Source organism: Numida meleagris, chromosome 25 (assembly GCF_002078875.1).
Source record: "Numida meleagris isolate 19003 breed g44 Domestic line chromosome 25, NumMel1.0, whole genome shotgun sequence".
Taxonomy (NCBI): domain Eukaryota; kingdom Metazoa; phylum Chordata; class Aves; order Galliformes; family Numididae; genus Numida; species Numida meleagris.
This window is the reverse complement of record NC_034433.1, coordinates 2478430-2506141: the sequence shown is the minus strand read 5'-3', so window position 1 is coordinate 2506141 and position 27712 is coordinate 2478430. Positions and strand designations below refer to the sequence as shown.

Sequence of the window (27712 nt, the reverse complement as noted above, 5' to 3'; positions counted from 1 at the left end):
GCCCTGACCCCGGAGCACAGCTTTCCATTGCAACCAGAGCTGCCCTGTTCAGCATATTTATGGATGCTCTCCAGCAATAAGCGGGATCACAGGTTTTAATTAAATGGCCAAAAAAAAAAAAAAAAACAACCCCACAAAACAACTCNGTTTTAATTAAATGGCCAAAAAAAAAAAAAAAAAAAACCCCAAAAAAACCAAAAAAAAAAAAAAAAACAACCCCACAAAACAACTCTGAAAGAGGGATTGGGGGGGGGGGGGGGAAGAGAAGGGGAGGCTGGTGGACGCATCTGGCTTGTAATTGCTTTAAAATCACAGCGGCTCCTGCCTGCAGTGCCTGGGGCTGTGCCATAGCTGACACTGCCCAACTGCATGGATGCCTGCAGGGCGATGGCAGGAACGTGCTGAGCTGGGTCTGCCCGGGGCCAGGGGAGCGCCGGGCCGTCACCGTGCGCCCACAGCGCTGGGCAGTGCCCGATCCCAGCCCTGCCCGCAATGGGCGCGATCACATCCTCAGCCCGATGACTACAGCACGGAGACATTCGGTGCCCTGATAAGGGGAGCACCACGTGGGCACTTCTCTGAAAGCTCTTCACATAAATCGTGAGCAACCAGAATGAGTGATGTCACGTTTTCAGGTTGCAGCTGCCCACGCCTGAGAAGAGCACGGGCTCCAGTCAATGGCACAGCCGAGCTGGGGTTGTATGAGAACACGGGGTTGCAAGGACTGGGAACCTTCAGCAGTGGAATCTTCAGGGGTGCAGGGAAAATAAGGGGCCTCATTTTGGAGGATATCTGGGTTTAGAGGACCAGCTCTCCTTCCTGCCCCAGGCAGCCTCCCCACAGCAATCCCAACCTGCTGCAAGCAGCTGCAGCACCACCGACTCCATAGCATTTGCACGAGTGTGACACGAGCAGATCTACCCTTCCTGACCTGAACTACAAAGGGCATTCCAGCCCTTAAACGCTAAAGACAAAAGACAGCCCAAGCATGCTTTGTGCTGTCAGCAACACGAGATTAACTCCATCACATACCACAAGTAAAATATTTGTTTCGAGAAGCGAGCCAAGGCAGCGCTTAAGCCCGAGCCAACAACCTTTATTCATTCGTTTTTTTTTTTTTTTTCCTATTAATTAGCTACCCACAAAACAAAGGAACCAAGTGCTGCGCCAAGAGGTTGAACCACTGTTAAACTTCCCCCCCCCCCCCCCTCCGTGCCATAGGGTGCGGGAATGCAGGGTGCATTTCACGTGCTCCGCTCCATGTCACACTGATGCTACCAGCTGCCAAAAATCGACTCCGTGACACAGATCTACCTTGACAAATGCAACATTAAGGACTTACAAATTGAGTTTCGCAGTCCGGTATCTCAGCGTCACACCCAGGAGGAAGGAGGAAACGCAGAGCGCTGCAGCTCGCCCTGCAGCAGCAGCATGCAGAGCACTGGGGCTCCCCATTGCCCCCTGCACTGCCTTCCTTTGCTAGGAGGCAAACCACCCTCACAGGGAGACCTCCACCCACCCACACCACTCCAAGTTCTGCTCCTGGGGGCTGGCTGCTGGGAAATGACCCCAGTGGCTGCAGCTGGGGGCGGTCAGCAGGGGCACAGCTGTGCACAGCTCAGCCCCAGGGCTCCTGCACAGCTCCAGGTGAGCGGTCCATGAGCTGTGGCCACGCTGAGCTCACAGCTGCTGAGAGCACACGGCAGCAGGAGCATGGCCAGGTCCTCGGGTCGACCAGGAGGACGTGCATTGCAGGCGGATGCCGTGCACCGTGCATCCCTGCTCAGCCTGGGCTTCAAGCCGCCGTGCTCAGGGCTGCTGTGCAAACAAGGGATTGCATTGCACCGCTGTCGCCCGTTGCAGAAGGAACAGCTCTGGTTTGGCTGAAATACACACAGCCTGCAAACACCAGCAGTGAGTTCAGAGAAGCACAGGAAAGCGATGGGAGCAAAGGAGTTTATGTTTTCATCCTCTGCTTGAGAAATTCCCTGGCTGTGTTAATCTTTCCCTAAAGAAAATGAATTCCTGTCTTCTGGGGATCGTTTTCCTTTTGTGAATGAGCTCCGCTTTCCCACAAGCGCCTTTGCAGGATTCTCCTGCTGCAGAACACAAAAAATCTGGAGCAGCAGCCCCAGCGCAGAGAGAACTGTTCCAAATCAAACTGGTGGCAGCGAGAGCTGAGTGTGGCCGCAAAATGTTGAAGTGCTGCTTCCACTCTCTGCCTTCCACCTCTGCCTTCAGCTTTGCTTTTCATTGCTTTGTGAGATGGGTTTTTTTTTTTTGCATTGCCTGTTATTAATCTTCCAGCAAAGCAGCTGTCTGATCACAGCCACAGCAAATTGCATTATTCCCCGAAACACCTCCTGTCACCAACTCAGAGAGCCTCTTTCCTATGATAGGTAGTTCATACCCGTAGGGTCTCTTATAAGGATGAATGTCTTTTAATTAGACACAAACTGTTCTCATTTATGGCGATTAGAGGTGATCTGCAAATCTTTACTCAGCAAATAATCACCTCTTATGGGAGATATCACACCCAGTGAGGCAGAGCTGTGTGCACACCGGTCAATGCGGGGCAGGGAGCTGCTGGGAAGAAGCCTCTCCCAGTGCACTCCTTTTGTTTGCTGCTCTATTTCCCCCCAGAAGCAACAACTCCGCAAACACTTGCACTTCTCTATTCCTTCTTGGCATAAATCAGCAGCTGGGAGGGGGAAACCAAAGCTCTGATGTTGCAAAACAAACGTGGAACGGTGCATGTGTATGCAATATATGTTGGTGGAGTTTGCTGAAGAGGGGCTGCGGGGAGGGGGGGGGTGGAGTGGAGCAGCACACCTCCCCACAGAGCCTGGGATCACAGCTCCAATTGGAGCCACGCAGTGGCTGGAGGCAGCAGGGGGGGGATCCCACTATAAATCCCCGTCCACAGCCACAGTGCTGCCCATAGGGGCACAGTGTGCTTGGTTCTCCGGCGTCCTGCCTGCTCCTGGAGGGAGAAGGCCAAAGGGATGCAGCCTCTGTTGCTTTCACTGCACCAAAAGGGAGCAACAGAGAGGAGCTCTCCTTCAACTGAGGGGTAGAAGTGGATTGCAAGATGAGCCGTGCAGGGAGAGAGAAGGATTTATGAGTGCTCAGTGCAGCTCAGATCAAAGGCTGAGCCGGGACTGCTGCACCCCTGCAGGAAACCTGCACTGAGCAGGTGCGCAGGGACAGAGGTGACAACCTGCTGCAGCGCAGGGGGACACGCTGAGGATTGGGATGGAGCCAGGCTGGGGCTGGAACAGCTCTCACAGCAGTCGGACCATGCGCAGCACAGGGCTGCAGAGCCCCAAGCCCCCGGTGGGGACCCCCAACCGGACCCTGCTGCAGGGCCGGGACGAGCAGCTGGCCAGGGCGGAGGTGGGGGTGCTGGCTGCCATCCTGCTGCTGGCCACCGCGGGCAACCTGGCCGTGCTGCTGGCCGTGTGCCGCCCCGGGAGGAAGCTGAGCCGCATGCACCTCTTCGTGCTGCACCTGGCGCTCAGCGACCTGGGCGTCGCGCTCTTCCAGGTGCTGCCGCAGATGCTCTGGGAGGTGACGTATCGCTTCGCGGGGCCGGACCCGCTCTGCAGGGCGGTGAAGTACCTGCAAGTGCTCAGCATGTTCGCCTCCACCTACACGCTGATGGCCATGACGCTGGACCGCTACGTGGCCGTGTGCCATCCGCTGCGCGCCCTGCGCCAGCCCGGCCGCCAGCCCTGCGCCATGGTCGGGGCCGCGTGGCTGCTCAGCTCCCTGCTCAGCACGCCCCAGCTCTTCATCTTCTCCCTGCGGGAGGTGAGGCCGGGTTCGGGGGTGCTGGATTGCTGGGCTGACTTTGGATCCCCGTGGGGTGCGCGAGCCTACGTCACCTGGACCACGCTGTGCATCTTCCTCCTGCCCGTCGGCATCCTCACCGCCTGCTACAGCCTCATCTGCCACGAGATCTGCAAGAACCTCAAAGGCAAAACGCAGAGCTGCATCCCCACGGCAGGAGGGCTCCCCACCTCCAACCCCAGCTCCATGTGCTGCAGTGAGAAGGGCGCGCAGTGCCCCGCCGGGCAGCCCTCCCGCGTCAGCAGCGTGCGCACCATCTCCCGCGCCAAGATCCGCACGGTGAAGATGACGTTTGTCATCGTGGTGGCCTACGTCGCCTGCTGGGCGCCCTTCTTCAGCATGCAGATGTGGTCGGTGTGGGACGAGGATGCCCCCGACGATGGTGAGTAGTGGTGGGGATGCTGCCCGCACGTGTTTTTAACAAGCGGGAGCTGATTTATTTTCCTCGGTGTTTTTTGGGGGGGGAGAGCTGCTTAGCTCCCTGATAGCATCTCTGCGGAGCCAGACCGTTGCTTTTTGCCATCAAACCCACAGAAAACCAACGACTTCTGACCAGCAGCTGTAGGGAGGCATCAAGTTGTTATGTGAACGCTTTGCCATGTGTCTCTCCCCTCATTTGGGGGTTTGCTTCAGGAGATGCTGTGCTCCCATGTGGCCGCAGGGAGAGTTATAGCTGTGCCGCTCCCCCCTCCCTCCCTCTGGGGGGATCACTGTGGAGCAGCTGTGCTGCTGGAGCAGCTCCTTTGCGCAGAGCATCGGGTGCCCGCGGGGCTTTTGCTGAGCCAGCTGCAGAGCTTGGCTCTGCAATCCACAGATTTGGGATTTCATTTCAAACGCTGACTTTTATTTTAATTTCAGTATCTCTCCTGGCCTGCTTGTGTCACTACCCAGCCTGCCAGCCCTCTGGGAGGTGCTCTGCGGGCAGACCGAGGGAAGCAGTGGGTCTGAAAGCTGCCAGGTGCCACCCCAGCAATGGGACAAGAGGGAATTTTTAGTACTGGAGCCAGAGAGCCCCCAAAGCCCTGCGTGCTGCATGCTGAGCCCCCTGCGTGCCGAGCCCGTCCTCGTGGACGCTGATGCTCTCCCCTTTTCCCTCCCCAGAGTCCGCTGACGCGGCTTTTACCATCACCATGCTGCTGGCCAGCCTCAGCAGTTGCTGCAACCCCTGGATCTACATGTTCTTCAGCGGGCGCCCGCTGCAGGACGCCGCACGATGCCTGGCCCGATGGGGCTGCCCCCCGCCCGCACCACACAGACAGGGCTCGGCCGGCAGCCTGTGCAGCAGGAGGACCACCATCCTCAGCCACGGCCTCAGTGCTGGCATCCCCCTGCACCGGGGCAGCGGCACCGACCTCGGCCCCCCCGAGGAGGAAGCAGTGACCGAGTCGTGCACGCTGTAGGCCACGGTGTGACGGCGTGGACATTGGCACTGCAGAATTCTCTCCCCACTTGGTAGTGTTGCATTTCACCAGGAGCTGTGCGCTTAGTTCCGAACGCATCACCATCCTTCTTGTCCTCATGGGTTTTGCTCCTGCGTGTGCTGCATCTGCTGCGTGCATCAGGGGGGTGGATGCAGCCCCACCAGCCGTTGTTCCACGTGCAGCGCTCACCTCCCCATGCACTGCGATGCATCCTCCCCTCTGCCCCACTCCCCTCCATGCACATCAACCCAGGCATCTGCTGGGGGATGCTGCATCAGCACATCTTTTAGGAGAGAGCCTTTTATGAGAGTTTGGGGTGTTTAACAGCTGCCAGCAAAGCACTCTGAACACAGCAGGAGGCATTGCAGCCACATCTGCTCGAGAGCTCCTTGCAATCACATTGCCTGTCTCCCAGCCTCGTGGTTTTGCTGGTGGAGCAGCCAATGCAAATGGCTTCCCGCTGCCCTGTGGCTCTGCACATGCCCCCAGGGCTGCAGCACACATGACCACTACATTGCATTGCACTGCATTGCTCTCTGCAGCATTGCACTGCACCGGGTATTTCCGCTCTGCAGCTCTGCAATGCTCTGGGCATTGTCCTCCACAGCACTGCAATGCACCAGTGCAAGCACCCCAAATTCAGCACAGACATCACAGAGGAGACATCTGGAAGAGCCCTGGCCCACCTCTGGCTCGCCCAGGCATATTCTGCCTCCCTTCCACCAAGTTTCTCCTTCCTGCAGTCAGCAGCCATTGCACTGCGCTGCTGAACAGCTGCTGCACTTCATTAAAGAGCTGCTCTCAAATCGCTGCTGCTGCTTTTGTCTTATTTAGCGGGGAGCAGAGCGCCTGCATGGCACAGGACCTGGAGGCACTGGGATTTCTTCCTGCTGGCCCTGCAGCATCCCGGGTGAGCCATGGTCCGTCACACTGAGCTGCCACTGAGTGGGAGCTGTGCTCACCCTGGGGTGGGCACAGCTCGGGTGGGGAGGATCACCTCCTGCACCCCACGTTTGCTGCAGGGAAAGCAAAAGGTGGGAGACAGGGAAAATGCAATGCAGTGATTCACTCACACACATGTGCCATGGTCACATCCTGCATCTCCCACAACCAGAGGGGGTTTAGAGCCCGAGCAGCACTCAGTGATCACCAGCAGCTGAGAGGGGCAATGTGCGCAGTGCATCCCCACCTTGGCTGGGTGATGGGGTGATGGAGCCCTAAGGGGGTTTAGCATCAAAGGAAAAAGAGGTGCAGGGAGGAGGGCTCAGTGTGTGTGCAGGAAGGGCGAAGCCAGTGGATGGAGTGTATTTAAAAGGTTTTTATGACATCAGTCAGCAAAGGAAGCATGATTCAAAGGAAATGCCAGCCCAAAGGAGAGATGTTTTGGAAATGATTGCATTTCCCTCCCTGACCTACATCCCACTGGGAGAGCGTTTGCTTTCACAAGATGAGAAAACGGCATTCACATACATGTGCAGAGCTCGTGTCAGTCTGGGAGGGGGAGTTTCCCCACAGCGAGGTGTGGGGCAGCCCCACACCACCCCACACCCACAGCCTCCGACCCCGAGAGATCCCTGGGTGAGCTGCGCCGTCACAGGGAATAGCAGCAGCCCTGTGCCGGGCACTGACCTGGGCACGGAGTGACGGCTGCAGAGGGACCCAGGGGAGCATCACAGCTTCACCTCCGTGTACTCGATGGATTTGGATGCCACGGGGCTGGAGCAGCTCCAGAAATCCGCTTTCTTCTTTTTTGGGTCCACGTTGACGTAGTCTGCACCGGTCTTTATGTTCTCGTATTTCGTATTGGAGCTTGGCCCGTGGCCCTTCCCCGAGAACAGCACGGACGTGTAGTTGAGGTTTTCCTCCTTGCGACGCTCCTGGGGGAGCAGGGACAGCGCCGGGTCGGGCAGCGGCACCTCGGGGTGGCTGTGCCCTGCAACCGAAATGCACGCTGCGCCCTGGCACCCCAGTCACCCACGGGGACATCCCCCTGTCAGCTCTGCACAGGGCAGGGGACAACCCCTACGTTGGTACCACTGCTTATTTCAATACTTCTCAACGCGTTTGCCCTCGTTGTGCTGCTGTGGCCGCAGCAGCTGTGATTGCTTTTGGCAGAGCTCTGCCCGTGGAGCACAGCTCCGTACCTGTGGGTGCAGTGAGCTGCTGTCCGAGTCCTCTGAGGTCTCTGAAGACGTCTCGCTGCTCCCTTCAAAACAGGACATGTAACCGAGAAATGTATAACCAGGGAGAAAAAGCAATTAGAGAACAGAGGGCGAGCAGTAGAAGCGGCCGCCTCTGGGCTCCCCATCGTTAGCAGAGCCACACGCATGGGAATGCTACCAGCCCATAATGCTCAAGTATACAAAAGTGAAAATGCAGAAGGCACAGTGTGATCCCGCCCTGTCCATCCCCCTGCCCACAGGGAGCAGGAGCAGACCAAAATGCACACAGCTGCATGGCTGCAGACCGCCTGCTCCGTGCCAGCACCCGGAGGAGCTGCACTGGGCAGCGCCGTGCAAGCACTGCACAAGCACAAAGCAACGCGTGGCCATGCTGCGGGATCCCCCTTACCCATATATTCCGGTCGTTGCACCCCTTCCCCTCTGGCTGAAGAGCTGGGTGGTTGCTGGGGCTGTGCTGCAGGACTGCTGCTCACCTGCGTGCTGCAGGAGTGCCTGTCTGCAATGGGAGGGGGGGTCAGCCCCTTGCTGCAGCCCTGTGCCCGCTGCAGCCCCCACCCCCCGGTTCCATTTGGGTGCTTTCTCTCTCCAGTTCCTCTGCAGCTTCCTGCACAGCTCATCCCCCCCCACCCCTCCACTCCCCAAAGCCAGCTCAGTGCTGGCCGTGGCACGGCAGCAATTATTATTTTGTATTGGAGTGGGCAACTATCTGTCAATTCAATTACTGAGCTGATGAAGTGCGTCCCCTGTTCTCCGTGATGACAGACTCCAAAGTTAAATCAGCACATTAGGGACTCATCCCATGTTTAAGTTCAAATCTGCTTTGACCCACGGGCCCGGCAGAGCACGCATTGTGTGCAGACGTGGGCAGCATTTCTTTTCCTGCTGGAAATCACAGCTCCAACTGGATTCGGATTTTGAAAATTGATTCTGTCACTATTTCCCCACTGCTCTGCAAACCGGAGCAATAACAGAAAATGTTTTTGGAACAGCACTGCGTCCCGGGCTGTGCAAGCCCAGCGCTGTGCATGGCTGCTCCGCTGTGCTGCGATCAATGCGGTCCCACATCAGCACTGAGCAGTGGGGTCTGATGGGCACAGGGGTGCCTGGATCCAGTGCCCCAGAGCAGGAGCAAGAACCAGGGCAGGATGAGGTGTTGGGAGTGCTGTAGGAATGGGGATGCTGAGGCTTTGGGCCGATCCCTTTCCCTCTCTGAGCTGAGGACTGATGGAGGAGCGCAGGAGGTGAAGCATACAGGGCAGTGCGTTACCTATTTTCCTGCTGAGCATGATGTAAAGCACCCACAGGAGCAGAGCGCAGATCAGCAGGGTCACCGCTGAGGTGACAACAGGCACCCACCTGAACGGGAGACACGGATTTTGCCTCAATGAAAGAAATATCTGAATTATTTTAAACCCGTGGGCACGGCTTTGGCTGACATGGCTTCAAAGCGTGATCAGAGCAAGGTTTGCTGGGGGAGGATTCGGTTTTGCTTTTCGTTCTTAACACCCCATGCTCTGAACCCTTCAGTCTGGGGTCCCATCCCGAGAAGGGATTTTGTAACCCCAAGCTGCAGTGATGCAGAGGGCTCCCACCGACCTTCAGCCCAGACCCCAAGCCCCATCCACGCTGTGGGGCCGCATAGCACTCACCACTGGCAGTGCTCCATCTTCGCCGTCAGCGATGTCCCTGAGGTTCCTGGGGACAGACAGACAGACACGGGCAGCCCCATGCATCCCCATGCTCAGCTCTCCCCCTGCCCTTATCCCCTCATCTCTATCTACTCCCAGCACGGAGCTTTGGGGCTGATAACAGCCCCATCCCCGCCGGCTGAAATGCATCCTTCTTGCTTTAATCCTCTTTCACATTTCTTTGCTTTTTTTTTTTTTTTTCTTCTAATCCACAAAAAAATACTCAATAACTCTAATCCGGAGACAAAAAATAAATCATCAAAGAAAGTAACCAAAAGGCAAAGCTGCGCTTGGTGCTTCGCTGCTGCCCGCCAGGCACCTGGGAGAGGATTTGCCAAGTGCTGCAGGAAATCCGTTGTTCAAATCCCACTGGAAATGGAGGACTGCTCTTCCCTTTAACTGTGCTTGAAGCACCATGGGTTTCATTGTAGGTGAGCGCCTCAATGCTGCTGAAGCTGACAGGACCTCAGGCACATCAGAGAACACGCGTGCCTGAAGCGGGCCCCTTGGCTTGGGATTTTTGGCCGTACTGCTTGAGGATTTCCAATGAAGGACAGCAACCAAGAGCATTCACTTCATGAGCGCTCACTTGCACAGAAGTGCCCTCGCTTTCCACGCAGAGGTATCTTCAGCAAAAGCTTCGAGATGGTGATTACAGGAGCCATAACCATACGAGTGATAAATGCAGACTGACAGAGCCAAGGCATTCTCCATTCCACGGGCCAAAACCCCAAGGTGGATTTTCCAAGAGTAAGGCATCAGAAGGTCATCGTTCCCTGTGCCATTCCACTTACCCAACCCTTGGGCACCCTCCGAGCTAGGGCTCCATGTCTTGCCAGGATTTTCCCCCTCCCTTATTGATCTGAGCTGACCCCAGATATCCTCCTCAAATGGCCGTCGTTTCTGAGTGCCTCATTTCCTATTTTGGTGCAGGAGATGCAGAGGTGGAAGATAGCAATCTGAGAAGCGAGCTGCTCAGAAGGAAACAGCAAAGCAGGACCCAAACCCAAACACCAATGGCAGGCAGCTTCTTTGCTGGGGTGCATCGAGATGGAAGAGATTACACACACGTGCCTTGAAATACCTATTTAGCAGATAACGGCACGGCGCTGCAGCACATGTACTTTTTTGGTGTCTCGTGGGCTGTGAGCCCCCTCCTGCCCACCCCCGGACTATTAACCCCATCTGTAGCAAGGTGCCCCATTGCAATCGAGGCATTTGGAGCGCTTGGCTGGTTGAGCTGCGAATGCAAGATGTCTACGCTCAATCTAAAGGTAAGCAAACCCACGGGGATGCCCCAAATGATTTCTAACCCGTTCCAGCCGGACCTTGGCACCCGGTTTTAACACTGGAGCTCTGCACAGCACAGAGCACAGCACAGAGCCCCGTGCTGCCCAGGCACCATGCAGGAACACAGCACACTGGGTGCCCGTTGGGTGTTACCTGGGGAGTGGAGACCTCCGCACCTCTGTCCTCCCTGTGGGGCACAGGGCTGATGGATGGGATGTTCTGCAGATGTCAGGGATGCTCCAGCAGCATTTTCAGTGGGTGTCTGCCTGCAGCCGGTGCAGCAGCGCTTGCTGGCTGGGCGCCGGATGCGGTCTCGCTTTGCCCCCAGCAGTGATGGCACCGCGTTCCATGACGCTTCCACGCACTCATTTAAATATTTTGGGGGGTGTTTCTCTGCTGCTGGGTGGGTCCTGGGATGGGAAATCTGCAGCCCCCACGCAGTTCCCAGCACCCTGCTGCGCCATGCACTCCCATGGGCAGCACCAATGTTGGCCCATAGTGAGGAGGGCACGCAGAGCAGCCCTGGGTATGGAGGGGTAAATACTCCATGTGAGCCCCCCCTGAGCCCCATCACCACTGGGTGAGGGGGTTGAGGTGGGCTCCCGAGAGTGCTGGGTGATGCCATTGGGGCTCAGCCATCGGCCCCAGAGCTGCTGTTGCTGTGGGTAAATATTTCGCTGGAGTTTGGTTGCTGATCGTTCTCTGAAATAAAAATATTTATTTTTCAAGGCTGCTGTCGCGGGGTTTTACTCTTTCTGTGATATACAGACCGATTAGCAGGTGGGAGATGGATTTGATAATCAGAGGAAAAAGGCTTTTCAGAAGGTGATGCTTGGGCGCGATGTGAATCACTCATCGCTAATAGTGGAAGTGGCTGAAGTAAAGGAAATAGGAAGAAAAAAGAGAACGCAGATAACCTATTTTTAGCCTGAGAGCAGTTTTCTTCAGATGAGTAAGGTGCTGTGCACGGAGCTGAGGGGAGGTCGCTTTCCACATGCGGTGCACAGCTCGTCCCTGCTCCCTGTGGCTGTTCCAGCTCTGACCCAAGAGGGGATCTTCTCCATTACCAAACTGCCCCACGTGGAGCACTCAGCCCACGCTCCCCACGTAGCCCAAGGACATTTCAGGAGGGGTTTATTATGGGATTTCAGTGTATGAGCCATGTCTGGAGCAATGGATGTGCTGCTATCCCTCCTTGGCTGATGGCTTGGTTGATGGCTTTTGGCTGATCCCCCCCTTGCTGCAATATTTTCCTTCTAGGAAGGGTGTTTTTTTCTCTAATCCCTTTTATTAACTTCTTACTGGGACAAGGAGGGAGGCTGCATGGAGCTGTAGGGGAAGGTGTGTGAAACTGTGTCTTAAATATGAAAGGGATGACTGCATGCAAGAGCTGCTCAGTGGGAACACTGCAGCTGCAGGGACACAGGGACGTGCAGCAGATCCGCTCCTGGCCTGGGAATCCAGCCCAGCAATGGCAGAACTGCCTCCATGCATCCCAGTACAGAGCATTCCAGGTGGCTGCCGTGCTTTTACGGACCTCTCAGTGCCTGTCGCTTTGCCATTAATTAAATAAGATTAAACAAAATGGCCTAACTGCCATAAATGGAAAACTGATCAGCGCCGCGCTAAGGGCAGAAACGCTGTCAATAACGTGAACGCTGCTCACACCTCCCCTTGTGGCATCCATCGTCAGTCATTGCAGGGCTGCAAACATGGGAAACAACCACGGGGAGACAAAGCCTCAGCAAGGAGCTCTGTTTGTTCATTAGCATCCTTTATTTGCATTCTCAGAGGCTTAATGAGACGGCTGCCCGGCGCTGAAGAGAAACCACTGAGGAGGAGCCCATCAGTGGCTGTAAGACAACGCATAACTGTCCCTAACGCAAAGCAGCTTCTTCCCTAAACCAAAAAGCAAAGCAAAGGGGCAGATTCTTGAGCAGCTCATCAAGGCTAATGAGCTCTTTGCCTTTTAGAGGCAGCTCGGCACCAGCTGGGTGTCCCCTTCCTGCAGCCCTCCTGCAGGCTGCACGCACCGCAGCCCTAGCGAGAAAACCCGGGATGGGGAGGAAAAAACAGTGGGTGTTCCCACAGGGCCCCCGCTGCCCACCCCATGTGCAGCCCCGTGTGCCCCAGCCCCAGCAACCCAGCGCTCTGCCCCGACCGAGCGGTGCCCAGTGATTCATTGCCACAGCCAAAGCCCAGTGTTGACACGGAGAGGGGCGTTATCGCTGATAGCGCGGGGTGAGGGTGTACCTGTTGGTATAAGAACCACCTCGCTGCGCAGCCCTGCACCGCCGCCATGCACAGCCTTCTCCTCCTCCTCCTCCTCCTCCTCGCCGTGCTCTGCCTCGCCCCATGCAACGGCTTGAAGAGGTAAAGGGGACCGCAGGGTGCTGGGAGGCTCCTGGGGGGCTCCGCTGCTGTTTCCCGTACAGGCACTGGGAGGTAGGGATGCAGCTGGGGGCTGCATCCTGGCTGCACTGGGAGATGCTCGGGGCAGGTGCAGGGGCACTGGGACAGCAGCATCCCAGCGTCACCCCCAGCCCCGTGCTCCTGCAGTGACGCAGACCCGCGCTCTGCAGGGTGACCCTGACGCGGCACCGCTCCCTGCGGAAGTCGCTGCGGGACCGCGGGCAGCTCTCCCAGTTCTGGAAGGCCCACAGGCTCGACATGGTGCAGTACACCCAGGACTGCTCGCTCTTCGGGGAGGCCAACGAGCCCCTCATCAACTACCTGGACGTAAGTGCAGCAGAGGCAGCCCAGAGCACCCTGAAAGAGTGCTGTGTTGCTTCTCAGTGCCCAAATCCTTCCCAAATAAATCTGCTCCTGCTCGAGGAGCAAGCTGCAGCATGCTGGGGACGGCGGCTGCCTGCGCCGGGCTGCTCCTTTTGTTCCTGTGGATGATGCTGAGCACAAACAAGGCAGCGTGTTCATTGCCAGCCCTCCCCCTGCCTTCTCTGTGCTACCCACCCAGGCCCAGGGAGCCGAATTCTCTGCAGCAGCAGAGAAGACCTCTGCACAGGGGATGCATGGGCAGGGGCACAGGGGGTCCCCAGAGCCCCGCATACTGTTTGCATCCCTATGGTGAGGGGTGCAAAGGGACCCTAATATGCAACCCTGTGGGAAGAGGCTCGTGCCCACACCCACCATCCTGCCTTTGTTCTCAGCTTGCATTGCTGTTCTTTAAATATTTGGCTTCTCTATTTCCACTGCACGATGCAGCCCGGGCAGACAAACACTGCACAATGCAGCCATCCTCACACTGACCCTTATCTGCCCCTCACACAGCCCCTCTGCCATGGTGCTTTGCAGTGCTGATGGCCAACAGCAGCCTTTCTCTACCTTTCCCAGATGGAGTACTTCGGGCAGATTTCCATCGGGACCCCCCCCCAGAACTTCACGGTGATATTTGACACGGGCTCCTCCAACCTCTGGGTGCCGTCCATCTACTGCATCAGCAAAGCCTGCAGTGAGTAGGGGATCCCTGAACCAGCTGGACTGTGCAAGGTGGCCCCAGTGAGGCCACGGGGTCAGAGCAGCACCAGGATGCAGGAGGTGCAGTGTTTGCACTCTGCACGGGGTGCAGCGGGGACAGGAGCAGCGTGGGTTTGTTTGCCCAGCAGCAATCACACCACCAGGACCCGGTACCATCAGCCCATGGGAGATATCGGCCGGGTTCTTTGGGCCATTCTTATGGGAGGGCCTTTAAGCAAACAAGGAGAGATTATAGCACATAATGCAGATGGTCAGCAAGGAGCTGGGTGGCAGGAACAAGGCAGGCACAGAGACCACGGCGATGGGCTTGGTGCCCAGGGCCAGGCGGGGGACAAGCGCCGTGCTTGTTTGAGCTCCCAGCACTGCAGCACATCACGCAGCAGTGCCCTGCAAAGCACAAAGGGTTTGGGGAGCGAAGCCAGAAACCACTGCCCACAGTGATGTGCTGCAAGAATCGCTGTCTGTGTGTTGGGAATAGCACTGGTGATCATCAGGTCTCATAAAATACTGCACAAGTTCACCCTTCCCCCCAGAAAAGCTCCCCAAAGCACCCCAGCATGCCCGTTTTTCTGGCGAGCCGCTCTCTCCCCAGCTGAGCACGCCCGCTTCCAGCCATCGCGCTCCAGCACCTACCAGTCCTTGGGCCTCCCCTTCTCCATCCAATACGGGACCGGCAGCCTCACGGGGGTCATCGGCTCCGACCAACTCACCGTGAGTCATGCCCGGGTCCTCTGCTCTGGGTCATTACACGGGATGTCCCAGAGCTGTCAGTGAGCCCCGTCCATCCCGCAGGTGGAAGGCATGACCGTGCGCAGCCAGCCCTTCGCAGAGAGCGTCAGCGAGCCGGGAAAAGCCTTCCAGGATTCAGAATTCGATGGGATCCTGGGGCTGGCGTACCCCTCACTGGCCGTGGATGGGGTCATCCCTGTCTTTGACAACATGATGGCCCAAGACCTGGTGGAGCTGCCCATCTTCTCCGTCTACATGAGCGCGTAAGGACGTGGCTCCGCTGCGGGGTGTTGCTCTGGAGCAGGCGCTGCTTTTAGGGAGCAGCAGGGGCTGCTACAATGGGATGGCAAGGAAACTCTTTGGTAGCGTGCTGAGCACCACAGAGCTCAGACCACACCAGAGTGAGGCTAAAACCCTGAGCATCTGTGGGAAGCACGTGGGTATCGATCCACACGTTATTAAGATGGAAAAGGAAAATAAATGGCTCATATCCCCCCCTGCCCCCAGGAACCCGGACTCCTCCCTGGGTGGAGAGGTGCTCTTCGGGGGCTTCGATCCCTCCCACTTCCTAGGCAGCCTGCACTGGGTGCCGGTCACGCAGCAGGGCTACTGGCAGATCCAGCTGGACAAGTGAGTGGGGTTTGGCAGCACGGACGCTCGGGGTCCCTCCCAGTCATCCCCCAGTGCTCCCAATCTCTCGCCCCTTCCCGCAGTGTGCAGGTAGGGGGGACGGTGGCTTTCTGCGCCAACGGCTGCCAGGCCATCGTAGACACGGGCACATCGCTGCTCACCGGTCCCACCAAGGACATCAAGGAGCTGCAGAGATACATCGGTGCCACACCTATGGATGGCGAGGTGAGAGCGAGAGGGGGGAGCGGGGCAAAGCCCTGGGGATGGGCGTTACTGGGCGTGCTTCAAGGGACACCCGAAGGAGGGTAGCACGGTGTGGGCTGTGGCACTGAGGTATTCCCATCGCAGCAGAGATTTCTGCATTCATTGCTGCTTCCATGTGCTAGCATCAGGGGGCCACTGCCAAGGTGCTGAGTGGGGAGAGAGGAACACGCATTGCTGGGATCTGAGCCATCCCCATTTTCTTGCAGTACGTCGTGGACTGCAGCAACCTGAGCATGATGCCCATCGTCACCTTCACCATCAACGGGCTTCCCTACGAGCTCTCCGCCCAAGCCTACACCCTCATGGTACCCACAGCTCCCACCTGCTGGGTTCCCAGGACCCCACATCCCCCTTCCTTCTCCTTCTGTGCACTCTTGGGTTGGCCCCAGCATCGCGCTTCTCCCTGCAGGAGCAAAGCGATGGCATGGATATCTGCCTCAGTGGCTTCCAGGGCATGGACGTCGCCCCTCCTGCCGGACCCCTCTGGATTTTGGGTGACGTTTTCATCCGACAGTATTATTCTGTCTTTGACCGTGGAAATAACAGGGTGGGCTTCGCGCCTGCTGCCCCTTAGGGCCATGCATCCTATGGGGCGGGAGGGAATCAGAGCTGCCAGGCTGCGGCCATGGCCACGAGTGGGGCAGGAGCTGCTCAGCACCCACGGGGATGGAAAAGTTCCCCACCCGGGGACTGCAGAGCACGCAGAGGCTCACTCTGCACCGAGGAGTGCACACAAAATGCCTTGGGCAGCTCTGCAGAGCGTGCCCTGCAGATTGCCATGTTTTGAACACGGCTCAATAAATGCTTTTAGTAAAACACAACCCGGAGTGGTGCGGCTCCTAAAGCAGTGGTCCTGCAGGTCCCCAGTGCCCCAGCCCCTGTCCCCCTCCCTGTGCACCTGTGGTGCTGCCCGTGCTGGAGGGAGCTGCAGGAGGACCCGGTGCTGTGTGTTTGGTCTGGAGGGTTGGCCTTTGTGGTCGGTCACTGGGATTTCTGCACTGGTAGAAGTGGAAAGTTTGCCCAGAAAGCCCCAGCAGGCGGCTCTGAGCAGGGCAGGGGCTGGGGAGGGCAGCTGGGTGGGTGCAGAAAGCTCAGCAGCAAAATGCACAGCTTCAACAGGCTGAGCTGCTGCCAATAGACAAGGAGATCATTATGAGGGTGAAGAAACCCTACGGCTCCTTCTGTGCCGTAAAATTCCCCATGCATCAGGTGATTTCCAGCAAATTTTCCTTCAATCCCCCGAGGCGCTCACAAAGGAGCATGGTTTGTGGGTGCATGAAGGCACAAAGCCGCATGCTGCCAAATCTCTGCAGCCAGCGCCTTGGGCTGGGCAGGAGGGCAGCTGGCTGGGGGCTGCAGGGTTCACAGTTTGCTGCATCCCTCCCCAGGAGCCAGCGCAGCGCATGTGACTTGCTGATGGTGCAAGGGATGCGGGTGATGCATCGTGGCTCATGCATGATGCATCCCGAGCACATGGGGAAGTGCAAGGAAGGGTTATTTTTATCCATGGCTCTGCGCAGCTTTCCTTGTTGCCGTGGGGCTGAGCTCAGAGCAGGGCTGGGGATGGGGCACCCAGGTCCCCCTGCAGCGATCCCAGAGCAGAGCCGAATGGTCACTGCAAAGCTCAGAGCTGGAAGTAAACACTGAGGCTTTGGCTTTTTGTTTGCCACAAAATGAAATATCTGCCTTACTTTGAAACATCGATTGTGCCGCTGACCAGCATATGGTTTCTGTAACCGTTTCCTGTATTGACTTCACCTTTCGCTGTGCTTCACCCAGGTGCTGTGCAGATAAGGTGCAGGGGCAGCTGGACAAAGGTCTGCTCTCCTCCTGCAGCTCCTGACAGCTTAACACTTCGCACACCGCGGTGCTGCCGAGCGCTGCAGGACCTGCCCATCACCACAGCCATGGGGGCATGGGGGGCATCCAGCACAGCAAGGGACCACACGGTGTCCCTAAATGCTGGTGGCACAGCCTGGACCCGACCAAGAGGACCCTTCCAGTGCCATCTGCTCCCGGGATCCCAGAGCATCCTGTGTCCCCTTGGTGGGCTTCAGGGAGGGCAGACAAGGGTGGCAGCCATGGGCCCATTGCTCGAGCACACGGCTGATGCTCAGGGGATGTTGCTCCAGCAGCATCTCGGTGGGGATCTCCCTCTGTCCCTGGAGAGCAGGAGTAGCTGCACGACTCATAGAGAAGAGTTTGTTCACTGGGATGCCTTTTACTTTCCTCCCCTTCCCTCACTCCCTGGCCTCTGCTTGCAGCCATCCTGTGCCTCATCATTTCCCAGCTGCAAGCCCTTCCCCCTTGTCACAGGGCACAGACTCCCACGCATTGCCCTTGGAATTGCTGACCATGGGTGAAGCAAGCAGGACCGTAGCTGTGGCTGCAGGAGCTGCTGAGCAGCCGAGGGAGCTGCCAAGGCATCAGCCCACAGCACTGCTCCACACTGCACTGCACAAAGCTTGCCCCAGTTGCTCCGGGAGCGGTGATGAGAGCAGGAGCCTGGGAAAATCCCTTTTCATGAGCAACCAAGCAAAAGCAGAGCAGCCACCGGCCCAGGCTGGGCCCCTGATGGATCTGGGCCCTCCTGCACAAAAGCAGAAGTGGGCATCAGCTGTGGCAACACAACCACGCAGCCCATCTCCGTCAGCGTGGAGACACCGGCATCATCTGACCGGTGAGCGTCACCCATCGCCGGGCTGACGGGCACATGGGGAGGAGGGAGGACAGATGGATCTGGGGCAACGGGCACCGCAGAGTCCTCCTGCAAGGGCAAAGGTGAAGCAGCACAACCAAAAGGCTGCAAATGGAGACCAGGAGAAGGCAGGAGAGAGCTGCTCTAGGGGAGTGCCATCCACCAAAGGGAGAGCTGCCCGCGGGCCGGTGGCTCAGGTGCTTCTCCCACCTCCCCACCCCTCCCTGTGCCTGCCCTGTGGCAGAAAGGCAGAGTTTCTGGCCAAACAGGTCCCAGAATTACACCTGGGAAGGAGGAGGAGAGCTTATCCTGCTGAGCACAGCGATCTCTTGGATCCCATAAGGGGCATCTGCAAATAGAAGGGACAGCAGGATCAGGGCTCTGACAGGGAGCACGTGAGGCTGCAAGTGGGAAGCTCCCGCCTTGCTGAGCATGAGTCACCACGGGGCTGTGACCAGGGACATCTCCTGAATTCACCCTGATGCTGGAGACGGCCAGCAAGCAAAGCAAAAAAATGAGTGCAGGCAGCAGAAATGCAGCAGCCAGTGGCTGCTGTTCATGGTGAGGGAGCCTGGGGGTTCACAGCAGAGGGTGGGGAAGCGCTGAATCCCGCTGCACACCTGGCAAACACTCAGGACCTGCCCCTGCACGCCTGCATCGCAGCCTGGGTGCTGCTCCTACCCCCAAGCACAGCTCTGCAGCCGTGCCACTGGGGGTTCCTGTGATGTCTCTGCAGCACACACCTCGCGCTGAGTGCCAGCCACCAGCACGGTGCACATGGGGAGATGTCTCAGTGCTCGGGAGCCGCTGCGTGCTCTCTCGGTCTGCGGCTCTGCTTTGCCGAGCGAGGAGAGCAATGAAAGCTTCCTTGTGTGTTGCACACGTTCTGCTCCAGGAGCTGCCGCCAAATCTGGGGATAGGGCTCCTAATGCCATTGTCCCCATCTTCTGGGCTGCGCATGGGATGGCAGCGCACGTGTGAGCGCTGGCGGGGGGGGGGAGCGGGGACAGCATGGACAGGGCACGGCCAGCAGGGCTGCCAGCATCGCCGCTCCAGACCTCGCCTGCCTGCGAAAGGAGACGCAGCCGCAGAGAATCCCTTTAGATGCGGGACCGGACCGTGGCAGCCCCCCACTGCCTCCAGCCCAAACTGCGTAACTCAGCAGAGCAACCGAGCAAAGTCCGCGCTGGTTCCCGTGCAGCCGAGCGATGCTGAGAGCCAGGATCCAGCCCAGCCCGCAGCAACCACCGCCCGCCCCGCAGCTCCCGGCCCCTTCGTGCTGATGTCACGGCGCGGGGGCACGCAGCCTCCCTCCCGCGAGCAGAAGGAACGAGCGCTGGGGCCGACGCCGTTTCCTGATCCTCCTCTCGCTCTTCCCTAAAGAGCTCAGCGCTTTCGGCCCCGGCGGACGATGCCCCAGCAGGTGGGTGCGCGGTCCCCGGACCCCTCCGGAGCAACGCGTTGGGGTATACATCCAGCAGGATATAGCAGTCCCGGCCCTGGGAAGGCTGGCACGAGGACAGGGAGGGTCGGGTGAGCTTCGGCAAGGGGCTCGGCGTGCATCGTGGATGGGGTGGGTGGGAAAGTTGGGATCCGGGTGGGCGATCCGTCCTGGCGGAGGCAGCACGCTGCTCACGCCCTGTGCGTGGGGAGCAGCGCGGAGCAGGACAACGCATCGGGGAAAAATGCAGGGATTAGTGAGAGCTTCCAGCTGCTGCCCGGACCGAGCGGGGCCCGGCGCTGCCGTGCGAACAGGGCTGGGGGGGGGGGTGGCACTGCGCACTGTCCCTGCTGAGGAGGGGGTGCTGGGGTGCTCAGAGCTTGGCACTTGCATGGAACTTTGCAGAATTCCAAAGCAAAGCCCCAGCTCCTGCTTCAGGCTCTTCCTACAGACACTAAAGAGGCACAAAGGGCTCGAGTCCCCGGCATGGGCATTGCCCTCAGCAGTGATTATTAACCAGGACTGAAGCTGTCACCGGGGTCCCATCTCCCCCACAGGCTCCTGAAATGCTTGGAGCTGCCAGGCAATGCCACCCAGCCACGGTCTCCTTTAATACATGCAATTCCCCCCTCCCTGTTTGTCAGGTTTATGGGGAGGGAATTGAGCTTCAGAAGGAGACTGAGAGGCTGGGAGGTTTCTCCGGGCAGGTTTTCACGGGGATGATCTCGGCAGCATGTCCGGGCGTGCTGCAGCACTGGGGAGCAGTCCCAGGCGGTGACGTGGGCTGGGCTGGCACAGGGGGTTCTGCCCCCAGCTCTGCTCCTGGCACAGCTCAGTTTGCATTCCGTGGTGCTGGGGGGAGCCTGGGGGGGGAGGGGGGGAAGAGGGGGGGGCTGCAGGGGCCGACAGCTGCTCCTGCACCTCCAGTGCTGGAGCTCACCGAGGTTGTCCCTTCGCCAGTGCTCAGTGTGTGACACTTCTTGTCCCGCAGGGCCCATCCAAGGGCGCCAGCAAGAAGGTGGATCTGAAGATAATTATCATAGGAGCTCTGGGGTAAGGAGACACACGGATCCCCGGGGCTGCCGAGTCTCTCTGTGCTTTTAAGCAATGCAAAATGCTTCTGAACACCGCGTGCTGCCCCATCCTCGTGCTGTCCCTACGGGGAAGGTGATGGGGGAACCCCATGCGTGGCCCAGCCCGGGATCCTATGGGTGCTCAGCCCCCGTGCTGGCTGCACCCAACCCCTCAAGCCTGGCTCTGCAGCGCACAGCCCTCACCCGCGTCCCTTCCATCCCACCAGCGTGGGCAAAACCTCCCTCCTGCACCAGTACGTGCACAAGACGTTTTACGAAGATTACCGCACCACGCTGGGCGCCAGCATCCTGACCAAGGTCGTGGCGGTGGACGAAACCCCCCTGAAGCTGCAGGTGAGGCACTCTGCCACCCTGCCCCCACGGCACCTGTGTCCCCAGATGCCTGTTGGTCTGCCCGCGCCCTTCTCTGCCCTAGATCTGGGACACGGGGGGACAGGAGCGATTCCGGTCCATGGTGTCGACCTTCTACAAGGGCTCCGACGGCTGCATGCTGGCCTTTGATGTGACGGACAGGGAATCCTTCGAGTCCCTGGACAACTGGAGAGATGATTTCCTAGAGAAGGTCATCCCCAGGGATCACGACTTCCCCATGGTCGTGCTGGGGAACAAAATAGACCTCTGTGACCGGCAGGTAGGGGCTGGGGGGGAGCGTGGGGACAGCACGCTGTGCCCGTGCAGGGCTGTGACGCGGGTCCCTTCCTGCAGGTGTCCAAAGAGATTGCCTCCGCCTGGTGCAAGGAGAAAGACATCCCTTACTTCGAAGTCAGCGCCAAGAACAACATCAACGTGGCGCAAGCTTTCGAGACGCTCGCCAAGCAAGCCCTGACCACGGTGAGCGCTGCCTGCCCCGTGCGGCCATCGGGCTCCATAAAACAGATCTAAAACAAGTCGGGAAAGGAGCAAGAATCGCTCCAAGTCCCTCTGCCCGCGGGGACGGACGCGCAGCGTGCCACCACTGTCCTCTAGCGGCCGTCCTGCGGGGACATTCGCGTCCCCGTGTCGCCATGGGGCGGTGGCCCTGCTCTGAGCCGAATGCATTTTGCCTGGGTTTTGTCCTTAACCACAAACCGGGAGCGATCCTGCGCTGCTCCTTCCTTGGCTCACATTCGCGTTCTTGTGCTCAGGCCGAGGCAGCTTTGCTCATCCTTTCCCTTCTCTGTGACTGTTCTTTTTTTCTTCCAGTATAAAGGGATTTACGAGAGTTATTTGACCGACTCCATCAAGCTCACTCCTGAAGACAAGCCCACCAAGAAATGCTGCTGAGCCCGGCACCGGAGCTATGCTGTGCTCTGCACACGTGGCCAAGCGTCCCACGCGCCCTGGGGCTGTGATGCCAAATGGCCGGAGCCTGCCCAGGGATCCATGTCCCCCAGCCACACCAGGGCTCTGCCAGGACAGGGTATGGTGTAGCTGGTGATGTGCCCAGGCTGGGCTGTGCACCCGGGTCCTGCTGCTTGGATCCGCTCTCCCAAATCAGCCACCGAGTCACAGTGACCCTTGGTGACCTCTGTTCTCCATCCACGGCCACCTGGCACCCGAGCAGGGGTGTCCCTGCGGTGACAGTGACCCTACAGTAACGGTGCCAGGAAGCTGGGCAGTGCCCCTGGGGCATGGGACTTCCTCCAGAGCATCGCTGGGTGACCGCAGCCTTCGCCGTGCACAGACCCACAGCACCCACGGGTGCTCCTGGGGGAGGAGTGGGGCCGCTGGGTGGGACACAGCTCTGAGAACACTGCGTTCCCCCCCGGGCTCAGCTGCTGCACCCATCACCGCATTGTGCCTCAGTTTCCCCCGCTCACACACACCCCCTGTAAAATGTCTTCCGTTTCCCACCTTGCTGGTGAGGATGCTCTGTAATGCACTTTGTCAGGGATTACCTTTTTTTTTTTTTTCCGACGAACAATTAAATATTTCCTTTTTATTTCTACATTTGGTTGCGACGTGTTCTTGTGTTCTGACAGCACAGGGAGGGGCTGGGGCTCCAGGCTCTCTGCCTCGCTCTCATGCTCTCATCTCCTCACCAGCCCAGCAAGCTCCGAGGCTGCAAAGCACCGGAGCTTTTGGAGGAGGATGCTTTTGAGGGCTGTTTTTTTTTTGTTTTTTTTTTTTTTGTTTTTTGTTTTTCCTGTTCAAATTTTGGGGAGAAGGAGGAAAAGTCACCCAGGGCACACAGCAGCATGCCCATGGTGGAGCAGTTGTCAGCAGAGGGAGCCCGAAGGGAGCTGCACCCACTGCGCTTTGGGCATCGCTTGGCTCCAGCTGGGGCACCTTCCAGCAGCTGCACTGGGGCACAGCCCGGGGCTGGGGCAGGACAGACTGGTGGCTGCAGCCACCTCCTGCCACCTTCCCATGCCACCTTCCCTGCAGCCTCAGGAGCTGCCAGGGCACAGAGTGATGCCTCTCTGGTGTCCCCAGCGTGCACCCTGCATTGCGCCTGCCTACGGAGGTCCCCACCCCAGCACCTCCTGCATCCTCCAGACCCTGCAGTGGCCGTGCCCAGCATCGCCCTCACCTTTCCCTTTGCAACAGCACCGCTGCAGCTGTTCCCTGCCCAGCAATGCTCAGCCACGGCTGTGACACCGGTGACAGTACAACCTGTGCCCGCTGTGTGCAGCAGGCAGCAGGGTAGCGTGAAACCCGAGCGTGGGCTGGGCACGGGGCGCTGGGGGTGCAGGGGCCCCCAGCTCCGCAGTTCACCTGCCAGTCTCCAGCAAGGCATGTAGAGGTGTTCCCATCCCCCTCCTTACGCAATGTTCTTGGCCTGTTTATTCGGGCACCAAGCCGGGGAGAGGATTTGTCCCTTAATATTTGGAGGAGAGGGGCATTAACTATTTCCTCCCCAAGATCTGCACTCCCTTTACCTGTGCCCCCAACGCAGATGGATAAAGGCCCCATCCCACAGAGGCTGTGCCTCTCTGCAGTGAGATCAGAGCCCAGCATCACCCATGGGGCGCAGCACCCAGCCCTGGGCTGTGCATCACCCTGGCTGCAGCTCACCCTGCTCGCTGCCAGCACAGGGCAATGGCCAGATGTGGCTCAGATGTGGACTGGGAGATAGAGAAGCAGGGAGACGGGGGCTGTTTTGGAGGTAATGGGCTCCAGCTCGAGGGGATGGAGAACAGCAGGGTGTTCGCTGCAGCTACAGACCACACACAGCTCCCCAAGATTGGGACTGTTGTCCTTTCTGAACTAACCAGAGCCACCCGGACTCAGTCATGGGGTCATTCCCAAGCTGTCTGCTGGGTGGTCAGGGCACGCAGCTGCTTCCCACCCCTGCGTGCACAGAGCAGATCCTGCAGCATGGCCGTGGGATTGGGGTGCCTGGGACGCTCGGGGCCGTGCAGGAGGGTTGGGTGCCCAGGAAGGCTCCAGGAAGACCTGGAGACTCAGTGTTGTGGCCGGGTGCCAGGCAGGATGCTGGCAGGAGCCACCAGAGGTGCTAAGCTGGTAACACTACCCCGCAGCCGAAACGTGATAAAGGACGGGGGGAGGTTTGTAATGCGTGGGATTAACAAGGTCAGCTCTAGATTTTTTTTTCTCAGGGTGAAAATCAAAGGGAAAAATATTTGCCTTGTGTGACTCAGTGAGTTCCTGCGTGGTCAGTGGCACCAGCTCATCCCAGCGGGGTGCCTTGCCCGAGGAGACTGTGCAGAAACCAAACCAAACCGAGCTCTGCCCTCGCTCCTTTGTGACCCTGCATTGCCATACTTCATGTCAGAAGTTCCCCAGCCCCAGTGCTGGGCTCTGTGCTGAGCACCTTGCTGAGCTGCAGGCTCCCCTTCCCTGATGGAAGAGATGCACAAAATTTGGTAGAACACCCACCCGAGGGTGCTAATTCCCAAATGGAAAGCCACGGGACAGAGCCTGTCCCTGCGCAATGGTTCTATCCCAAAACAGAGCCCCATTAGCCCGGAGCTGGGCCTGACCGCGCGTAGTTTCAGCCACTTGAAGATGTTGCAATTGGTCTTAAAACAAACACGATAAACCCGCGAGGTTCAAAGTTACGGGCAACCCTTCAAGAGCTTCAGGTATGAAAAATAAGACACTGGCATCAAGCGAAGCCTCACCTCTGCCTGCTCCCCACCTGCTGCTGTGCTGTGGCCATGCTCAGCCCCCGAGCTGCTCGCCCTGCACACCCTGCATGGCACAGCACCCATGGCAGCCACCGACACCTGCTAATGAGGTGGCATGAGGAAGGAGGCAGAGCAAATCACCTCTGATTCCACCACGCACTGCCGATGTTGCTAAGTATTTGGACGTTGATTCTTTGCCTCTGCCCCCATTATTCCACCTCCAACCAGCCCTCGGCAAAGCCCACTGCAGGTGTCACTAATGGCAGTTTGTGGCACCGCCAGCAATGCACGATCAGCCCCCGTTTGCAACACGCTCCGGCAGCAGAAGGTGCCATTCCCTGTTCCTGTGCTCCGTGGTCCACCCACTTACAGCAAACACTGATGCTTCCCCTTCAAACCCACCCTGCGGGGTCCCCTCGGTGCCCTTTGCTCCGTGTCCCAGCTGTGTGTCAGCGCGGGGTTGCACGGGGCTGCGGGGCTCTGTCCAACCCTGGGGCTGTCTGTGAGGCTGCACGTAGGGAGGATTAGGGGCTGCAGGCAGCGAGGGGATGTGCTGAAATCAGCAGTGAGCCACGGCCCCGCGCGCCCTTCCCGACACAGCAAAGCGCTCCCTGAGCTGCTCTAGCACCCGTGCTCTGCTCCTGGGGCACGAGCTGGAGCAGCTCCCTTGAAGGATTTTCCACCCCTTCCGCAGATAACGTCCATTTGGCGAAGCTGTTGCAAAAATGCTGAGGGTTGTGCATGGGCTGAATGACGGCAAGGTTCCCATAAGTGGGCACTGGGGTGAAACTAAGGATGGGACAGAGACACAGGGCCCCACAGAGCACGTCAGGAGCCTCCTGCCCCAGCTCCATGCGTGCCTGTGTGTGGCTGGGTGCTGGCTTTGATGCTACAGATTGCCTCCAGGCAACATATGTATACACGCATCCAGATACACACATATGTACTCATGGATGTGTCCCTGCTGTCAGACAGGATGCTCACTGAGCCCCAACTCCTTTGCTTTTTGGACCAGTCCTGCATGAACCAACAGCTCTGCAGAGCACAGGCAGATGTGACCCACGATGATCTGCAGCCCCATGGGTGAACCCACCCACCCCGACCAAAGGGAACACACAAAGCGCTTCCTCCTGCCGCCCTGGCAGCACGCAGTGCCCTGGGGATGCCACCAGCCCACGAGCACCCTCTGCCCAGTGTGGGGCAGAGCCCCATGCTCCTGTCACAGCTGTCAGGGCAGATTTCGTGCAAGCAAAACAACACTTTGGCCTGAAATGATTTATTCAGGTTTAAGGGCACACAGAGCAACAGCCCCAGCTTGCTGCTGGCCTCCTGCTGCTGGAGCTTGGCCATGGGCTCAGCCACGTCCCATCTGCAGCCTTCATCCCAGCTCCAACAGGCTGAGCTCCCTAACCAGGGGCGACAGGACCTCCAGCACGGCCATCCTCATCCCAAACACCTGAGTACTCCTGAAGACATTGACCTCAGAACCCTTAACAAAGAGGCATTTTATTTCGACGCTTATCTCCCATCACTGCAGTTCGAGCATTTTGGCCTTAATGAGTCGCCCAAGGCCACGCAACCCGCAGCAGCAGCGTACCGACGTGATGGCTCCTGCCCTTCTGGAACCACGATCGTTCTTCAGGTGCAGCCCCCATGCCCCATCTGCAGCCTCCCCCCATCCCAACCATGTCCCAGAGCTTTGCACCACTTCGCACCGCGCTGTGCCGGAGGATGGAGGGAGAAGCTGCGCACTGCTGGGCTGCTCCCCTCCTCCCCCCGTTCATTTAAGGGGGAATTTTACAAATTGGATAACCTCCCTTTCCTGGAATCCAAAAAGCCTCACAGCTGATGGCTCTGCTAATTCAAAGAGTGGGAAGAGAGCCTCGAGGGGGTATAGGGCGCAGCGATGGGAGGCAGAGCCTGGAGCCAGCCCCGAGCCCAAATTCCTCAGCACCAGCGCCCACAGCCCTGCTGCACCTGAGCCCCCGCGCCCCCCCGGCCCCGCAATGCAAGGCATTTTCAGAGCAAGGTGTGGGTCGGGGCTGCTCCCTGCTCCCGGCGCTTCTGCTGATGCTCACGCTGGGCAGAGCTCGCCGAGCGCGTTGCGTTCCCTCGGAGGAGGCAGCTATCTTGTGCCTATTTCACAAATAAGATAACAGCCCGTGCTCAAGGTCACCCGAGGCAGAGTGGGACGGGGGCAGTCAGCAGGGTGCTGCCTCCAGCCCCATCTGTGTCCTCTGCGGTACTGCGGCTCCAACCCCAGCTCCCTGCTCTGCCCCCCAGGTCAGGGAGCACTGTGCTGCAAACCTCCCGTTGGGAGATGCACTTGTTAGGATCACGCCATGCCCCCCCAACTCTCCCAGCCCATGGTTTTCCCATGAGAAGGTCAACCAACACCATATGTCATAGGGCTGTAGGCATGCAGGGGCCATGGGCTCATTGCTCCCCACCCCTCCCTTGCCTTTAGGGGTGTCCTTCAGGGCTGAGGAAGGCAGCAAAGGCCATGAGCATACGGGATGCAGGAGATAGCCAGAAAGCTCTCTGCAGCTCTATGTTCATGCCACAAAAAGTCCTACGTGGTGCTGAGCCTCCCAGCTCCACTCTTCATTCCCTTCCTTAGCTCGGTGCTGTAAATAATGCTGCTGCCTCCCTCCAGGACGTGGTGTTCCTCATTCCTGCCCAGATAACGCTGGTGGCTGCCTTTCAGGTGAGCCCCACATCTCCATCACATGGCATTGCAGGTGTGAGGGACGGGATAGAGAGAAGGATGGGATGGGATGGGATGGGATGGGATGGGATGGGACGGGACGGGACGGGACGGGACGGGATGGGACGGGCAGAGCCCCACGTCCAG

At 58.5% G+C, this 27712-nt stretch overlaps 4 protein-coding genes across 7 annotated transcripts; 3 read left to right on the top strand and 1 right to left on the bottom strand.

Moving 5' to 3' along the window:
• AVPR1B (arginine vasopressin receptor 1B) lies at positions 2720–6515 on the top strand. The gene is made up of 2 exons (XM_021377447.1): positions 2720–4234; positions 4954–6515. Exons 1-2 carry the CDS (start codon positions 3256–3258, stop codon positions 5250–5252), a joined length of 1278 nt encoding a protein of 425 aa, XP_021233122.1. The 5' UTR covers positions 2720–3255; the 3' UTR covers positions 5253–6515.
• C25H1orf186 (chromosome 25 C1orf186 homolog) lies at positions 6653–11092 on the bottom strand. 3 transcript variants are annotated; one of them, XM_021377451.1, is made up of 6 exons: positions 10588–11092; positions 9106–9151; positions 8724–8812; positions 7845–7952; positions 7418–7479; positions 6653–7150 (listed from the first exon to the last, which is right to left on the bottom strand). In XM_021377451.1, exons 1-6 carry the CDS (start codon positions 11057–11059, stop codon positions 6944–6946), a joined length of 984 nt encoding a protein of 327 aa, XP_021233126.1. In that variant the 5' UTR covers positions 11060–11092; the 3' UTR covers positions 6653–6943. The 3 variants fall into 3 exon arrangements, with proteins under 3 accessions (XP_021233126.1, XP_021233128.1, XP_021233127.1); XM_021377453.1 differs by lacking the exon at positions 10588–11092 and adding an exon at positions 9939–10046; XM_021377452.1 differs by lacking the exon at positions 10588–11092 and having other exon boundaries at positions 9106–9195.
• On the top strand, positions 10290–16355 carry CTSE (cathepsin E). Of its 2 annotated transcripts, XM_021377449.1 has the most exons (10): positions 10290–10418; positions 12226–12807; positions 13017–13173; positions 13786–13903; positions 14522–14640; positions 14722–14921; positions 15166–15288; positions 15372–15513; positions 15759–15857; positions 15962–16126. In XM_021377449.1, the coding sequence occupies exons 2-10, from the start codon at positions 12734–12736 to the stop codon at positions 16124–16126; spliced, it is 1197 nt and encodes a 398-aa protein (XP_021233124.1). In that variant the 5' UTR covers positions 10290–10418; positions 12226–12733. The 2 variants fall into 2 exon arrangements, with proteins under 2 accessions (XP_021233124.1, XP_021233125.1); XM_021377450.1 differs by lacking the exon at positions 10290–10418 and having other exon boundaries at positions 12734–12807; positions 15962–16355.
• Positions 19271–22708, top strand: RAB7B (RAB7B, member RAS oncogene family). Its single transcript, XM_021377404.1, has 6 exons — positions 19271–19673; positions 20683–20744; positions 20992–21118; positions 21201–21416; positions 21491–21616; positions 21968–22708. Exons 1-6 carry the CDS (start codon positions 19662–19664, stop codon positions 22046–22048), a joined length of 624 nt encoding a protein of 207 aa, XP_021233079.1. The 5' UTR covers positions 19271–19661; the 3' UTR covers positions 22049–22708.

Excerpts from the sequence above, each read along its gene's own strand:
- AVPR1B (XM_021377447.1), top strand. The coding sequence starts at position 3,256 with ATGGAGCCAGGCTGGGGCTGGAACAGCTCTCACAGCAGTCGGACCATG. Across the intron at positions 4,235-4,953 it reads CGAGGATGCCCCCGACGATG|AGTCCGCTGACGCGGCTTTT; the intron begins GTGAGTAGTGGT and ends TTCCCTCCCCAG.
- C25H1orf186 (XM_021377451.1), bottom strand. The coding sequence starts at position 11,059 with ATGGCATCACCCAGCACTCTCGGGAGCCCACCTCAACCCCCTCACCCA. Across the intron at positions 9,152-10,587 it reads CGGAGGTCTCCACTCCCCAG|GAACCTCAGGGACATCGCTG; the intron begins GTAACACCCAAC and ends GTCTGTCCCCAG. Across the intron at positions 8,813-9,105 it reads AAGATGGAGCACTGCCAGTG|GTGGGTGCCTGTTGTCACCT; the intron begins GTGAGTGCTATG and ends TCTCCCGTTCAG.
- CTSE (XM_021377450.1), top strand. The coding sequence starts at position 12,734 with ATGCACAGCCTTCTCCTCCTCCTCCTCCTCCTCCTCGCCGTGCTCTGC. Across the intron at positions 12,808-13,016 it reads CCATGCAACGGCTTGAAGAG|GGTGACCCTGACGCGGCACC; the intron begins GTAAAGGGGACC and ends CGCGCTCTGCAG. Across the intron at positions 15,858-15,961 it reads CCCAAGCCTACACCCTCATG|GAGCAAAGCGATGGCATGGA; the intron begins GTACCCACAGCT and ends TTCTCCCTGCAG.
- RAB7B (XM_021377404.1), top strand. Across the intron at positions 21,119-21,200 it reads AAACCCCCCTGAAGCTGCAG|ATCTGGGACACGGGGGGACA; the intron begins GTGAGGCACTCT and ends TCTCTGCCCTAG. Across the intron at positions 21,617-21,967 it reads CCAAGCAAGCCCTGACCACG|TATAAAGGGATTTACGAGAG; the intron begins GTGAGCGCTGCC and ends TTTTTCTTCCAG.